We start from the raw sequence: 18768 nt of genomic DNA, 5'->3' as shown, positions 1-18768 counted from the left end.
TTGTTGTGTTTCATATTGAAGAGATATCATGCATTGACTTATTAATGAAGAGGATTGCACTAAAGTGGCAAAGTTTTGTACACCAAAGTTAAAAATGGTGTTATTGTGTGTGCCATTTTAAATTCTAAACCCTAGTCTTGCCAATAACATTATGTTAACTGAAGATTGGCATGCAGATCTTTGATTATTTCATTTTAGAGAAAGGGACACATTCTCTGTATTTTCGAACATTTCTGACAATTCAACTTCTTCAAACTCCTGGACACCATTTTTACTTATATATACAACAACCTTTATGTAAAGTTTCAACATGATAATTTTATTTTAGTTTATTAATATGGATGGGAACTATGTGTATCAGGTGAGATTACTGCATTATTTAGATTGAATTAATTTCTATTTTGAATCAAAATACACTCTTATTGAATGTCTCTTACTTGATTGTATCATTTCCAGCACTGTGTATATGTGTGTTTCCCCGTTCTGATGGTAAAGATTCTTATACAAGTATTTCTTGCAAATCAGCCACAAATCAATTAGAAATGACACGTGTGTACCAAATGAATATTAAAATAGATCTTTATCACTCATAATTTGTTAAAATAAAAATGATGATAAAAATCACATGTTCCCGTTTTGTAGGTTTTACAAGAATGTGTGTGTGTGTGTGTGTGTGTGTGTGTGTGTGTGATTTGGATTTTTAATGTAGCTTTAACATTTGTTAGTCACATCGATACGACGTCGTTAGCGTGGCAGTTTATAGTGATGTCTAGCAGACATGTAGCAAGATGTCCCTCCCGGTCATATTATCCTGATACCATGCTAACCAGTCATAACACTAACCTTTTAAAGCTGAGTGCCGAGCAAGACAGCTGTTAATACCGTTTGTACAAGTATTTGATATGATTCGAACAGGGCTCGAATCCGGGACCTAACGCATCCCACGCGGACGCTCTAATCACTAGGCCAACGGAGCGGTCATGAAAGAATACCACCCCATCCCATAACAAAACAACAGCAACATCAACAGAGAAATTCAAAGGGCCCTACTGCTAGTGGTACATTTCTTTTTTAGAGTATGTTTACATTTTCTTCTTGGTTTTAACGGCAGTTTTAACATTTTTGCCTATAGCGAACGGAGGAAATGGGAGTTATGTGCCCTTCCCAAGGCAGCTGAACCAGGCTGGTCTGGGCGTGTATTCAGTTTGCGACTCTTGGATTACGAGTCCAAAGCTCCACCCTCTTTAGAATAAGACTTATTTATAGATCATGTTAATTTGTTAATTTAAGAACTCGCTTCAAACCCCCATTAAGAGCCACCAATACGTTTAAACAAAATTGAAAGTTACTAGACCAGCAAGACTTAAGTATGCGTACACGTGATAACAATGGTTTTTAAATTGTTCAGGAATAGCCAATGCAGTGTTAGAGGGCGGCAGGTATCATTTAAGAAAAAGAATTGTGGATCAACTAACGCTATTATATGAGTATACGTACCGAGTTTAAGGTGTAATGGTAGATATAATGTTTCGAAAAATCTGGATGGAATTCTGGAAGTGTTAGCTAAGCAAAATATTTACTTCTCTGATTTAGTCATAACACAAGAGTTGGCACGTATGCGTTTTGGAGTAAGCAGTGATTATACGATGAATTGACAAATATGATTATATCATGTATAAAACTAACGTAAACACCTCTGACAGTAACCCAATAGATTGGGACAACATGGTACATAGATTACTTTACATAATTCTATGATGGTTGTCACTAGAAATCTTAAAACAATCCTTAAGCCAGTCAGTACTCTCTAGGATAAATACAACTATAGGCACACACTTACTAAATGTTTTTTTTTTGTACGGAACTTAATAATTCTGTAAATAGGGTTTTGTTGTTAATGTTTGCATTTTCTTTTTAAAGACAAACTAAGCACACGAACTAATTATGGTCGTAATTAAGCACGTTAAATTCAATAATATGCTAACTGAACCAGTAATAGCAATATTTACCCTATTTGAGCGGATAAATAGCTCCCTCGAACTGAAACAGTAAACAAAAATAACAATGTGCAGAAAGGCATGACGTAGGAGTCCCCATATTGGAACAAATAAATTAGGAATGTCACACTCTAAGGATTGGTTAGGACTGGGATGTCAAACTGAATTTATTTCCCCCTTGATCTCTGTTTTCATTTATATCTTTACCACGTGGTTAGAGCGTACGTCTCGGAAGCGCGAGGTCGTGGGCCCGATCCCAGGCCGAATCATACCAAAGACATACAAAAATGGTACTAACAGCTGCCTCGCTATGCGCTCAGCAATAAGAGGTTAGTGTTAGGACTCGTCGGCCTGGTGTCAGGATAATGTGACTGGGTGGGACATCATGCTACATGTCTGCGGCATAATGCCCCAGTGCTATACATCGCCTTTAAACTGCCACACTGCAGACAACGTAGCGATAAGACTGAAAAATTGTTAAAGCTACGTTAAAACTCATAATCAAACACACACACACACACACACACTATATATATATATATATATATATATATATATATATATATATATATATATATATATATATATATATTGATCCCTGTCGAAGTATTTAAAAACACAAGACTGCCTCTGTGTTACATTAACATATAACCTACACTGGATATAAGTGGCAACCGACAATACTGGAAATGGAAATTATGAACTATCTGCATTAATGGGGACGGATTAAAGAGACAAAACCTTCAGGGAAAATGTACTTCAAGGCAGATTTCGACAGATCGGAGAAAAAAAAGAATTAAAAAGGAATTATATCTACATATTGTGCACGTAGTCTTTCCAAAAGCATGAAACAAGTTAGGTTTTAGTTGATGGAGATTAGGTTTTAGTTGATGGAGATCAGGTTTTAGTTGATGGAGATCAGGTTTTAGTTGATGGAGATCAGGTTTTAGTTGATGGAGATTAGGTTTTAGTTGATGGAGATTAGGTTTTAGTTGATGGAGATTAGGTTTTAGTTGATGGAGATCAGGTTTTAGTTGATGGACATTAGGTTTTAGTTGATGGAGATTAGGTTGTAGTTGATGGAGATTAGGTTTTAGTTGATGAAGATTATGTTTTAGTTGAAGGAGATCAGGTTTTAGTTGATGGAGATTAGGTTTCAGTTGATGAAGATTAGGTGTTAGTTGATGGAGATCAGGTTTTAGTTGATGGAGATCAGGTTTAAGTTGATGGATAGTAGGTTTTAGTTGATGGAGATTAGGTTTTAGTTGATGGAGATTAAACATTCATTTTCAAATTAAACCAATCATTCACACAATCACTTGACAGAATTGGCGCTAAATCATGCTAAAGTGGCATAGAAACGACAATTAACATTATTACAACATTACTGCTCTCTTAATAAACACTTTTCATTTGCCAATATCTGGAACGCCAAGCGAATTTAAAATCTATCGACTGAATATCCATACAGAAGGCTACGCTCGCTTTTCATTAGCAGCATATGAATGTACACTTGTCTTCATACAGTTCCGCATTGAAAACTGTGAGTAAAATATATAGAAGTGTTCCGTTAGAACTAGTGAAACTAGCCCACACAGCAGTGCTACAGATGGCGTGTGTGTGTGTGTGTGTGTGTGTGTGTGTTATTGACATTTTGGTTCCCTGTTTCCAAATGTTGCTCACTAAAGGAGAAATAGAGGGCCAGTCTCGCAGACAAGGGCGGCAGGTTAGTTCTACAGTGTGACTTCGTCTCTGCTGACAAATTATCTATTGTCCATATACCATTCAGCAGAGGCTAATTTTAGACGGATTATTGGCTGGCAGTTCGATTTTTACACCACTTAGTTTATATATATATATATATATATATATATATATATATATATATATATATATATATATATATATATATATATATATATATATATATATATATATATATATATATATATTTAAAATGTGTCATGTAAAAACAGGGATATTACCTTTTCCATAGTGTAAAGAACAAGGTCTTTGAAGGCCGAGAGATCACGTGTGTCCATGTATTTGGGTCGTTTGTCTTCTGCCATATTTGCATCCTTAAAAAAATAAATAAATAAATAAATAAAACATAATTAAAGACATTAATAGTTATTGCACGCATTCTAACAAGGACGTACAAAGTGTATTTTAATACCTTCCGTCTTCCCAAACAGACCTGAGCTGTATCAAAATAAACTATAAATAAGGTAACTTCTGTTAACACAATCAGATGATATACAAAAAATACATAAGGTAAATAAAACTTAAAGATAAATGATAATACAATTCATTTTTAGGCCTTTATTCTAAATTCAACACTGTCATTTCTAGACAACTTGAACAAATAAAACGAAAGGAATCCGCGTTTGGTTTGATTTTTCTTTTTATGCCTCGCAACACACATTTGTTATTTATGCAGTCGGAGTAAAATGTCCTCCCAAAGGACACACAGGGATAGAAGATCTGGATTCGAACCAGCACATACTAGGCACGGCACGTCAGTGATATAGCATATGGAGAGGGACACGTATTTGCTTTACATACTAGGCACGGTACGTCAGTGGTATAGCATAAGGAGAGGGACACGTATTTGCTTTACATACTAGGCACGGCACGTCAGTGGTATAGCATATGGAGAGGGACACGTATTTGCTTTACATACTAGGCACGGCACGTCAGTGGTATAGCATAAGGAGAGGGACACGTATTTGCTTTACATACTAGGCACGGTACGTTAGTGGTATAGCATATGGAGAGGGACACGTATTTGCTTTACATACTAGGCACGGCACGTCAGTGATATAGCATAAGGAGAGGGACACGTATTTTCTTCACATACTAGGCACGGTACGTTAGTGGTATAGCATAAGGAGAGGGACACGTATTTGCTTTACATACTAGGCACGGTACGTTAGTGATATAGCATAAGGAGAGGGACACGTATTTGCTTCACATACTAGGCACGGCACGTCAGTGGTATAGCATATGGAGAGGGACACGTATTTGCTTTACATACTAGGCACGGCACGTCAGTGGTATAGCATAAGGAGAGGGACACGTATTTGCTTTACATACTAGGCACGGCACGTCAAGTGGTATAGCATAAGAAGAGGGACACGTATTTTCTTTACATACTAGGCACGGCACGTCAGTGGTATAGCATAAGAAGAGGGACACGTATTTGCTTTACATACTAGGCACGGCACGTCAGTGATATAGCATAAGGAGAGGGACACGTATTTGCTTCACATACTAGGCACGGCACGTCAGTGGTATAGCATAAGGAGAGGGACACGTATTTGCTTTACATACTAGGCACGGCACGTCAGTGGTATAGCATAAGGAGAGGGACACGTATTTGCTTTACATACTAGGCACGGCACGTCAGTGGTATAGCATAAGGAGAGGGACACGTATTTGCTTTACATACTAGGCACGGCACGTCAGTGGTATAGCATAAGGAGAGGGACACGTATTTGCTTTACATACTAGGCACGGCACGTCAGTGGTATAGCATAAGGAGAGGGACACGTATTTGCTTTACATACTAGGCACGGCACGTCAGTGGTATAGCATAAGGAGAGGGACACGTATTTGCTTTACATACTAGGCACGGCACGTCAGTGATATAGCATAAGGAGAGGGACACGTATTTGCTTTACATACTAGGCACGGTACGTTAGTGGTATAGCATATGGAGAGGGACACGTATTTGCTTTACATACTAGGCACGGCACGTCAGTGGTATAGCATAAGGAGAGGGACACGTATTTGCTTCACATACTAGGCACGGTACGTTAGTGGTATAGCATATGGAGAGGGACACGTATTTGCTTTACATACTAGGCACGGCACGTCAGTGGTATAGCATAAGGAGAGGGACACGTATTTGCTTCACATACTAGGCACGGCACGTCAGTGGTATAGCATAAGGAGAGGGACACGTATTTGCTTCACATACTAGGCACGGCACGTCAGTGATATAGCATAAGGAGAGGGACACGTATTTGCTTCACATACTAGGCACGGCACGTCAGTGGTATAGCATAAGGAGAGGGACACGTATTTGCTTTACATACTAGGCACGGCACGTCAGTGGTATAGCATAAGAAGAGGGACACGTATTTGCTTTACATACTAGGCACGGCACGTCAGTGATATAGCATAAGGAGAGGGACACGTATTTGCTTTACATACTAGGCACGGCACGTCAGTGGTATAGCATAAGGAGAGGGACACGTATTTGCTTCACATACTAGGCACGGTACGTTAGTGGTATAGCATATGGAGAGGGACACGTATTTGCTTTACATACTAGGCACGGCACGTCAGTGGTATAGCATAAGGAGAGGGACACGTATTTGCTTCACATACTAGGCACGGTACGTTAGTAGTATAGCATAAGGAGAGGGACACGTATTTGCTTTACATACTAGGCACGGCACGTCAGTGGTATAGCATAAGGAGAGGGACACGTATTTGCTTTACATACTAGGCACGGCACGTCAGTGGTATAGCATAAGAAGAGGGACACGTATTTTCTTCACATACTAGGCACGGTACGTTAGTGGTATAGCATAAGGAGAGGGACAAGTATTTGCTTTACATAGACGATTAGGCTAATGATGAATGAGGCATCTTACTCACCAATTTCCACTGGAAAGAACTTTGCAAATGGCGGATCTTCATCATCAATTACCACTGGAAACATTGCATTTATAGCAAACGGTATTCGTGTTATGACAGTCAAGAGAGCAAATTTTGATTCTAAATTAATTGGCACCATTTAGCCGTACATACATACATACATACATACATACGTGCGTGGGCGTGCGTGCGTGCGTGCGTACATACATACATACATACATATATTCATATATGATTCAAAATAAATTTAACTTGATAAATATCAAGGTCTGTATCGTTTTATGTAGCATATTATGTGCGACAAGCGTAAAAAGCATAATGATGTGCACGGCAGGTGCACAAACAAACTATAACAATGCAACCATTCACTGACAATACAGTGACAAATTGGACAGCTATTATATTGACCAAATCTCACAGCTTCTCAAATGCAACTCGAACCCCGAAATAAATGACAAAGTAATGACGGAGACCAGAGCGTATAGTTGTAAATCGCTTTTCTTCATAAACTAATCAGTAATCCGCTTGCAACTGACATATCAGTAACGTTGGCTTTATTGCACATATATGATTTGGCTGCCATGAAACTATCCATAAATGAAGAGACACATTTAGCCAGCTTTTAATTCCAGGTCTTGAAAATGCAGTCCCTTAATGTCTGGGTCTTTCTTGCTTCATGTACTGTACATCAATATTCAGCTCCTCAAAGAAGAATTAATCGCGTTTATCAACTCTAAAATTCGTGTTCGTTTTACTTATTTGATGATTTGATTTAAATTTTAAATCGTAAAGCCAGTGAATAATCCTCCAAATCTTAGAAATTAGAGAGAAGATAAAGAGTTTCAAAATCCAACTCTTATGTTACAAATATATTAATTCTTTTGATAATAATTGGTACTTCATAATTTCATTCACGCCATGCAACCATTCTTAGATGAATTGACAGATCGTAAGACTCGAGGGACATTAATCATCAATGAACCTCTACAGCTAGATACAGCTCTCAGAATATAATCGACTGAGGTAGGAACTGGTAAGAATGTTAAGAAGGAAAAGGAGTTTCCGTCGCTGTTGTTGGATATATCTCATGCACAACATGTATTTGAATAACGTGAATCCACAAACGGAACGCGGCAAATCTTATTCGGTCGACGAAACATCAGATTTTGTCCCTTTTGGATACCAAGCGATGGATTTTCCCTCATGGAAGCCATACTTACATGTCCGGACAAGCACGGATGTCAAAATTAATTATAATAGTAATTATTATTATTAGTTGCATTTGTTATTATTATTATTATTATTATTATTATTATTATTATTTATTAGAAGCAAGTCATTGAACCAGTCAAGAATAATGAATCTTCATATAACTTAGAAGGAAACGACCATCTGGTATACCTCCCGTGACGGACGCCATGACTATTGACATTGGATACGCGTGACCGGTACTTGCACCTCATCTCACCTCCTCGCTGAAGAGCGTAAAAATGACGTAACATGTAGCGCGACACGAGTAAAATAAACGAGTCGAGAGCGGAGTTTTCGAACTTGGCGGAGAATAAATAGAAAGCAAGTCGAGATCCACTTTTGAGACCCAAGATTTAGTGGAGTAAAAACTGCAACTCCAAATATCTTGTTCCAGCTCCAGTTTCAGATGATTTCGAGATTTCAAGGCCTGGTCTGTGACGGTTCATTAGATGCAAGAGAGTTTTGTCGTGCTTTTGTCACATTTTAGGACATATTATGGTACATGTTACGGTTAAAGTCAAAGCTATCTCTAGATTCCCGGTGTCTATTAGTCAAATGCAACTGATGTGATCTTTGGGTATGACTGGATATTACTGGAAAGTTTGCTCCAATTTTTTTCATAATTGCTGAAACTTTGATAAATTTGTTGTGTAAGAAATCCAAGTTTCATTGGTCTGAAAAATGTCAAAAGTCTTTTGGCAAATTAAAGGCAATATTAAAGAGTGCGCCAGTTCCTTCGGCACCGGATTTAAGTAGAGTTTTAAAAATGGCTGTTGATGCCAGTGCTGTGGGGTTGGTGGAATATTGATTCCAGAAGATAAAATGGTGTGGATCATCCAGAATGCTATTTTTCTAAAACAACTCAACAAGCATAAAAAGCTATTCCATAATTGAGAAGGAATGTTTGGCTTTGATAATGGCTTTGCAACATTTCAGCTCTTTCTCCGGTTGATGTATTCATTGATCACAGTCCTCTTACTTTCATTAATGAGTAACAAAAATGAGAGACTGGTGAGATGAAATTCAAAGATGCAAGAAAGCAACATTTACATCAAATGCATCAGAGGAAATGATGATGTGATTGTACATTACTTTCTTGTCATATGCTTATTTGACAAATATGAAAAAGAAGTCGTTATTGTATAAAAATTTTCGTTTACTTTACAATGTTATGTATATCTATATTTTTGTGTAACTCCTGGTACATGATTGTATCTAATTTGTCATTTTTATTCGCATTTGTAAATTGTAGTGATTATCCTAAGTTAGATTTTGCATACCTGACTAGGATCTGTTCTTATTAACATTAAGAGCGTACAATTACATAGGATTTATAAATAGATGCGTACATATATATTGACAATTACAAATAATAATCTTAATAATAATAAATGGCATCTTTGGGTTCATTTCTAATTGGCTGGCGGGGTTTGGATGGTTCTGTACGAATTAAGTTATTTCCCATTGGATGGGCTAGGTCATATGAATAGATATTTCGAAATATGTATTGAGTAGCATGATCTGTTACATAGCGGTTTATTGTGAAACTTAGTCGTAATAGAAGGTGTATATACGGACAGAAATGAGCAATCAGATTCATTCATATATTAAAGTCATTCTTATTTGCTGTGTTATTGTTGTAACATCAAGTTTGCAGACGATGTAATTTGAGAGCAAAAACATTTGTTGGTACCGTTCAGTGGATATAGAAAGTGCTCATTTTTCGTGACTATACTATTATTCTAGAACTATTGTGAACTATGCAAATAGTTTTGGACAACGCCATTTTGACAACGTCACAATTATTGGCGGACCAGTAAATACATTGCGTAAAATTATAGCGATGAAGCGTGCTTGATTGTGTCAAGGCTGAGTCGTTTTCGTTTTTGTTTAATGTTAAAACAGGAATTTTAAAATGGGTATCTCCTAACCCATATCGATCATAACCTCTATCGATTTTGCGTTGGGGTTCATGATTACAAAGATTAAAAATTTCAGGAGTTTGGAAGATAAAATACGTGGAGTATGAGTTGTATTTAGACTCATTTGGCCTGTAAGATATAATATATCGCAGCACGTGTCTTTGTTCTGGCTCAGTTTAGAACTGGAAGGCAATGAAGCAGGAGTTTCTATTTATGCTCAGATTATGAATAAAATAATTATTCTGTAAATAGAATACTAAACCTATTACAAAAGTATCTCAGTGAAAATTCCTTTTCATCTTTTGTCAGTTATTTATATATATATATATATATATATATATATATATATATATATATATATATATATATATATATATATATATATATATATATATATATATATATGTATATATATATATATATATATATATATATATATATATATATATATATATATATATATATATATATATATATATGTGTGTGTGTGTGTGTGTGTGTGTGTGTGTGTGCTTGTGTGTTTGTGTGTGTGTGTGCTTGTGTGTGTGTGTGTGTGTGCTTGTGTGTTTATGTGTGTGTGTGTGTGTGTGTTCTGGTGATGTGTGTTCTTTATATGATGACGATCCTACCTGTTCGCCGTTTGCTTGTGGTATGTCAACGGGAAGGGTCAAGGCCTCTGCTACAAGAAGCATGACAGTGACGGCTCCCAGGATAGATACGAGATTGATTTCCATTTTCTGAAATAGGAGAAAAATATAAAAGTGTTTAGCAACAACATATATGACCACATGAAACGATTAGTATTATCCTTGGTACTGCCCATTTGTGTGTGTGTGTGTGTGTGTGTGTGTGTGTGTGTGTGTGTGTGTGTGTGTCTGTGTGTGTGTCTTTGTGCGCATTATTTAAAACATGAATTGGTTCTGAAATAGTTTCTTCTTTTTATTACGTGTACAGGCTGTAACACAAAAGTGACAAGTTGGATACTCCAGAAAATTTGGTGTTTTCGTATTAACATTAGCTTGCTTCTATATGTGTATGGTCTTTTCGTATTAACATTAGCTGGCTTCTAATATGCGCACGGTCTCTGCATATTTACATTAGCTGGCTTCTAATATGCGCAAGGTCTCTGCGTATTTACATTAGCTGGCTTCTAATATGCGCATGGTCTTATGTATGTAATACATGAAAGGCATATATTGATCAAACTTTAATGTCAATATTAAAGATGAAAGTTTTGTAAATATCACGTTATTGTGCGGTAACCCAAAAAAGATAGTATATATTGGTTAGTAAATGTCAAAGTCAAAATAGAAGCGCTACATCGATGTCATTTCAAGAGACAAATGCGGAGTTATATCATGGTAATTAATGTGTAGGGTAACCGGCATACAATATTTGGTTCTCATTACGATTCTAAGTCATGTGCGAAATTCTTGCTGTTATTGATATGGACAAGAAATAGTCACAGAAGTTGCCGTTTCGATTAAATAATTATGAGTAGTGGGAATCAATGGACCTCAATAAATGTATAGGAAAAATGAAGAAAAGACATTCAAGATTATTTTTAAAAAAATGATACTTTTCATTCACTGATGTTGTGGTTTCTGATGTATTTGTATACATCTCTCCATGGAAATATTAAAGTTGTCTTGTATGAAATACTCATTTTCATTAAATATTAGGTGATAAATCGCTCATAAAATATGAAGTATTCATATGTTAATATTGGACAAATCCGTTTTGTTCTCAAGTTACTGCAATATATTCATGTCATTTGAATCTCTGAAAGGTAATCCAAATTTTGGTTTAACCGACTGTAACGGGAGGCGGTCGCGATGAAGACTAAAAGCCTCAACCTCATTTGCTGGTTAGCAATGGCCCCGATGCATAGACCGTGACAGTACATCCTTTGACCTTGACTTTCATCGCACAATGTCAACCAAATTCACCTCTAGGAGAGAAGGGGGAAGGAAAACCGTTTTCAACCGGGCCACCTGAAAACCGATAGTAGGAAGAATCCCTAAATGTAAGGGAAGACAAAGTCTAATTAACCATATCAGGAAACCAACCCAGATCGTTTGCCTGACAGTCATGTGCATATACCACAAGATAAAACAGTATGGAAAAGCTAAGCTTGTTAATACGTCGCCTCAAATACCAATACTTCTACTACACTACGGTTGGAGGTACACCAGTGCCACTGGAACAACTTCTACATTACGGTTGAAGGTACACCAGTGCCACTGGAACAACTTCTACATTACGGTTGGAGGTACACCAGTGCCACTGGAACAACTTTTACACTACGGTTGGAGGTACACCAGTGCCACTGGAACAACTTCTACACTACGGATGGAAGTACACCAGTGCCACTGGAACAACTTCTACACTACGGTTGGAGGTACACCAGTGCGACTGGAACAACTTCTACACTACGGTTGGAGGTACACCAGTACCACTGGAACAACTTCTACATTACGGTTGGAGGTACCCCAGTGCCACTGGAACAACTTCTACACTAGGGATGGAAGTACACCAGTGCCACTGGAACAACTTCTACACTACTGTTGGAGGTACACCAGTGCCACTGGACAACTTGCAAATCTTAAATGTAAAAATTGTCATCAATGCGTTTAAGCATTCCGTACAAATCGTCGTCTTCATATCTTCATCATCTTTAGTTAGAATTTTCGATGAAACACATAGAAAAACACAAACGTGTTCTGCTTCGGGATATATAATACGTTGGATAGTTACTCACTAATGTAGTTAGAAGCGAGTAAAACATGTAAAATCCACAGTGGGTCAGTATTTAGCATATCGGACTCATGACCAAACCAACATTGGATCATTCATGATCGGCTACCATGGTGCGTCCTAAAGCATGGCACTTGACACCTAAAGCTTCTGTACCAGACTCTGCACCAGATAAGACTGTAGCGTAAAACACCAAATTACCAAACTAGGTTTTTTGCCTTCACAAAACCATTGATGTTATCAAAATTGCAATGTGGAGAAATATTTCGTACAGTGTAAAAATGTAAATTGAAAAGTCCTTTATATAATGTATACTGTGTGCTTAATTTTTGTCCATATTTGTAAATTGAAAGCAAGAATTACATAACTAGCTTTTTGTCCATGATTGTAAGTTTAAACAGAATAATTACGTAGCAAGAATTCAAGGCCAAGTCTCGTTTACAGTTAGACTAGTATTTTTTTCATTGGAAGTCTGCACATTCTATTACGGTGCAAGTCAGGTGATAATGTGTATAAATAGGGATTTTATAAAACAAATAATTCATTCCTGTTTTAAATCAGTTTGTCAGATATAATTCGAGAGGAATTATTTATAAAAAGAATATTCATTGTAAATGATCATTGAATATTGGATTAATACAAACCACTTTTAATTATTGCGAACTCATCCAAAGGTATTCTGGATTGCATCATTGTGTTTATGTCGTGACATTGAAGAACAATGATATACATTCGGAACATTCTATATTTATATAATTGTGATAAGACAGCGGGGGCGTGTGCGTGTGTGTGTGTGTGTGTGTGTGTGTGAGAGAGAGAGAGAGAGAGAGTGTTTTAAAGTAAGAAGATGCTTTGTTAGTGTCTAATGACGATCAATGGTATGACCTTACAATAAAAGCCCAGTAGCAATTAGTTCATTGATGAGTTCTTTTGATACATGTGACAAATATGTTATTGTTTTATTGTTGTTATTTTACGGTGTATATTCTGTTCTCCATATATTTCGTAAAAAGGTCTGGATGTCAGTCCCAAGGGAGCACTATTTTCCAGTTGACGTCAAAATCACATGAAACAGTGAAGCCTTGCAAATAAAGGCAAACCTCTGGAACGGGTTATTGATCGCTGAACTTGATGATGAAAGGACGTGTGCACGAAGTAATTTGGAGTTAAAATGTGTCCGTACAATTAGAAATCCGAACTAACTTTGTATACAGTTTCCAGAATCAATTTCAAAATGGAATTGTAAACACTATCACTATGCGGACTAGGATACTCTTTGTATGACTGAGTGGAAACTCTGGCTTGCTTGCGTAAGCAGAACAAGTCTTATGAATAGTACCCCCTTATTGATCGAAAACCGACATAATAAAAAAAAATATATTAACAGTATAGGTTTCCATTTTCTCTCGGCCATAGTTTGTTTAAGAACATTGCAAAACTGCCAACGTTTTTCAAATGCATGCACGACACGTTCCGCGAGCAATTTGTGTCGTCAGATTGAAGGATGCAAAATAAATGAAATATATACTATCGTTAACGTAAAGCGATGACATTTTATTTCATAGACAAAAACAGACCGGAAAGGTGAACTTGCACTACATCACAAACCCCATTACTGCAATCTTACCCAACCCGCACAATCCCCTAAATCCTATACCACTTCAGTTCTCTCTCTCTCTCTCTCTCTCTCTCTCTCTCTCTCTCTCTCTCTCTCTCTCTCCACACACACACCCCCCAGACGCAGACAGTGATCCAGGGATCGTAATGGAAAATCCGTCACGTATATGATGCATTTTCCTGTAATGACTATATATCTTTACATGTATATTTTCGATTTTTTTTTCTCACCAAACTTTATATATATATTTTGAAACATCTGATCTTTGATTATCTCTCAAGGACATCATGTATGGGAGTCAAGGATGAGCCACTCTTACACTTGGTAATCTCACGTGCAATATCGTTACAACGTTTCATGAATTTCCACCTAACGGTCTTGGAGGAGATATTGTAACGGACGACTAGACGGAGGGTATCTGAATATCTCCCTCCCCCTCCCCCCCCCCCCCCCCCCCCCCGTCACCGTGATAATTATTTGTGTGCATTTATTAAACATAGGGGGAAAAACAGACAGCAAGAATGAAAAAAATATAATTTCAGTACTCTGGGAGGCAGATGAAAATGGAAGTGTGTACAAAGATTACTGCTACGCAATGTTGTGTTTTCCTAAAATTGATGTGGCAGAACAAGTGATTGATTTATCTGCTCTACTGCGATGAATGCACCATGACCAGAGATTGTTACAGATCAAGTTACACGTGTACACATCAAGAAAGTAGAGTTACTAATTGCATTTGCTAAGCTCTCAACCATCACGGGATATGTGGTATATGTGATAAATTTACAATGACTTCATCGTAGCCAGGCAAGACAAGCATACACATGTTTCATTACCCTTTAATTCCCCCTTGAGATAAAACACATTACCGAGTCCTTTTAATATCGTTTCAGAGTGTGACTATCGCATGTCTTCGGATGACAAAAGCTGCAAGCTCTTTGAAATAAGCAGCGCGATCCGTAGTCCCTGCGTTCATTTTGTCCAATCCTTGTTATGATCTGTTCGATTTTTGTTTTGAAATCGTTTGTTTATGGATGAGTCTGTAACTATATAATTAGTAATACGTTACAATAGTAAGGACTACTCCCACGATTTTGACCTGAAAAATACCGGTACTATCACATGATTGTACTAATTGTTAAATGTCATATAGATCTACGAACAGATTATATTTTTTCACATCAGAAATACAGTGGAAGCTTTTGCTTTCGTCTGAATTGTCATTTATTTAATCAATTTATTTAGATCTGTTATTAAACTCTATTCCTATAAACAATCCTTGCATTGTTTTGCTCTTACAATTTATGTTCTCTGATTTACATGGGCTCGGATTTTAGCATAAATGTTTTAATTGGTGATGGTATAATTAACAAAAAAAGAATTCAATATTTGACAGCAAAACCCAACTCAGAGACACAGGTATATGTAACTTCCTCTTACAGTTTCTACCGGTTTCGTTCCAGCTTAGTTAACAAGCAATGATTATTCCTCTTTTTTCAATGCACATTTGCTGCCAAATGCTGAAAACCTTTGCTTATTTAAACAGAATGTTGTCAGATTGGTAGATCTAGCATCGCTGAAGAACTTTCTGATTGATCTTCTACACTACCTGCATTTGTCTCTTATAATTTCATGACACTTCAGCACTTCATAAAGCCTGACAGAAGTATCTGACAAGGCCATAACGGTTATGAATCTCCGGTCTTGTAATTCTGATAATGACAATGGAGACCATCTGGAAAGCGTAACGGGCCGATAGTACAGCTATAAAGTCAAGGCACAGATAGAGTCTCATGACAACTTTAATTGAAAGTACAGCACGCACGACAGAAGTATTAAAACTTCTTTCTTTCGAAATGACTTGATTCCATTTAAATTCAGCGTAAATGTAACCACTGCCAATTACGCCAGAAAGGATGTAGGAAATTTATGCCATCAAACGAATGAAGCAATTTGAAAAAGAGGCCGCAGTAGAAAATAAATAGGGTGGAAGTGATCGTCTAAGGAAAAAAAAAACTATAATGCTTACAGCTTTATAAAGATATGTATCAGAAAATGTGGCCCTTTAACATTGATATTTTTCATATCGTTCTTACTTTTTGTTTTTGTATCAAAGAGCTGTAACTGTAACTATTTATCCAAAGAAAATTCAAAACATGTCCATTTTACATGTGTCTGCCATGTAAATTATCGATATCGTTTGTAAGTAACTTAGACCTCCTTGTTTAAAATTATTATAAGGTATCAAATAATGTTATGTTGCATTGTAGTACATTTTTTCCCCATTATATTTTCATCCCACAAAACGTCTTTTTTGTTTCCAAAATGGCGAAGAAACTTTGATAAAATCATTCTGTCAAATGGATATAAATTTGGAAAAGGGAAAGAACATTGTTTAATTAGCGCATATAAATTATTGAAACAGTTTGTACCTTTATTAACATATTCTTAGGATTCAATAAAAATGTGAAAGAAAGACATGTTCGTCATCTTTTATTATACAGTTATCTAAAGTTACGTATTCTAAGGCTTCAAGTGTCATGTTGATTCAAGTGTAATTTTTCCAAAATATCTTTGTATTCCAAAAAGTTATTTAAATATTGAATAACAATACATGTATATGCTGATTGCTTAGTTACGGTGACTAAAGGTAACACTATCGGTCTGTGTTTGCATAACAACCATAGACTTAATAAAAGAAATATAAATTTCCTCTTGTCTAATAACTGGTTATGAGTAGTATTGTATTATATCAAACGCGAGATCCAAGTGAATCAAAACAGTGATTAGAAACAAAATATTATAAGGAAGAAAGTTCACCAAAGAGATACCGAGACTTATACCACCGCCACAACGTAGATTTGGTCTTCAAATTCAGCATACGGAACACCAAGAATGGATATGATAACAAAATTCTTAAATATTACCAGGAACAATGACTACTATGTTGGTAGCTTTAGTAATTATATGAAGATTGAAAAACTGAATGTTACTTTTATGAAAAGCTAGAAACAAGACGTATAGATGCGAGTTATAATGGTTCTTATTTACAAACAGAATGATAGACATTTTGGAAAAATCTGTTTGAGCAAGCCGAATTGGCGACCGAACAATAGCGGGTACGGAAGATTGGACTGACCCACGTCGGTTACCGTGGTGTATCCAATGACAGGGAACTTTAATCATATTGCCTCTCCAATAAATGACCTATTTGTTTATTGTGCCGTCCAACAGTGGCAACACCAACAATTAAACCAAACCAAAATATATACATGTACCTGATAACAAGATTTAAACTCCATCTGCATAAGAGCTGGGCCAAATTCCGGAAAATCAGATCCCAAAGCTACATTAATACATAACCAGTTATGCATACAATATGACATTGCATTCACTTAAACTTAATACAGGATATCACATGTCTTTGAACACCAACAGTTAAAATATAATCTGCACATTTATGTGATGGAAGAATACACGTCATGGGTCATGCGAATTTCAGGTTTTACTACACTAACTGGGTCAGTCACATGTTACGGAATTATATTGTAGTCCCGTGGAAAACTCATTTATATTTCTTCTCAGATTTTTCCTTGAGATTTGCTAATCAAGGAAGAGTGTTACTTTAATTTTTATTCAGCATTACATTCTTCGGCGAAATGAAATGTTTAGTAACTTTAGCATTCTGACTTTTGCACAGAATGACAAAGCCAACACGTGCGATTAGGCAGCTACTGGAAATGCCACGTGCACTGAAATATCCAACTATTTAAACCTTAGGAAATGCAATATAGTTTATACTAATTGTTTGGTGGTAAACTTGTTCAGGTTAGTGACTAACATAAGTAAGAGAGTTGATGCATTTAAACATATAATTAATGCAGTGAATTTCATCAGATAGGTAGAAAAATGAAGGAAATATGTTTGAAATTGATTGTATTCATACTTTTAAAACGACTTATTACGGGTTAATTTCTGTGTTCTTCAAGTCTTGCATGGATTGATGCCATTCTTTACATGGCATTTCAAGTCATGCATGGATTTATATCTGAACGAATCATACATTTTTACATGGCATTTCAAGTCTTGCACGGATTGATGCCTTGGCGAATCATTCATTTTTACAAGGCATTTCAAGTCTTGCATTGATGCCTTGGCATCATACATTTTTACAAGACATTTCAAGTCTTGCATTGATGCCTTGGCGAATCATACATTTTTACAAGGCATTTCAAGTCTTGCATTGATGCCTTGGCGAATCATACATTTTTACAAGGCATTTCAAGTCTTGCATTGATGCCTTGGCGAATCATACATTTTACAAGGCATTTCAAGTCTTGCATTGATGCCTTGGCGAATCATACATTTTTACATGGCATTTCAAGGCTTGCATGGATTTATACCTGGGCGAATCGTAAATTTTTACTTGGCATTTCAAGTCTTGCATGGATTTATACCTGGGCGAATCGTACATTTTTACATGGCATTTCAAGTCTTGCATGGATTTATACCTGGGCGAATCATACATTCTTTTTCTGGACATCAACACTAAAGT

The 18768-nt window shown here is 36.6% G+C and overlaps 1 protein-coding gene across 1 annotated transcript in view; it reads right to left on the bottom strand.

The window, feature by feature from the left end:
- LOC149779654 (uncharacterized) overlaps positions 1-18768 on the bottom strand; it is a 68989-nt gene that overhangs the window by 38000 nt on the left and 12221 nt on the right. Inside the window, exons 2-3 of the mRNA XM_089940465.1 lie at positions 10468-10575; positions 3983-4075 (exon numbers count right to left, since the gene is read on the bottom strand). Of these exons, the coding sequence (XP_089796591.1) occupies positions 3983-4075; positions 10468-10572 (198 nt within the window). The 5' untranslated portion in view covers positions 10573-10575. The remainder of the gene's footprint in view (positions 1-3982; positions 4076-10467; positions 10576-18768) is intronic.

This window comes from Sinohyriopsis cumingii, chromosome 17 (assembly GCF_028554795.1).
Source record: "Sinohyriopsis cumingii isolate HCF-2022 chromosome 17, ASM2855479v2, whole genome shotgun sequence".
Classification (NCBI taxonomy): domain Eukaryota; kingdom Metazoa; phylum Mollusca; class Bivalvia; order Unionida; family Unionidae; genus Sinohyriopsis; species Sinohyriopsis cumingii.
The sequence above is the reverse complement of the archived record's forward strand: the minus strand, read 5'-3'. Positions and strand labels throughout refer to the sequence as shown.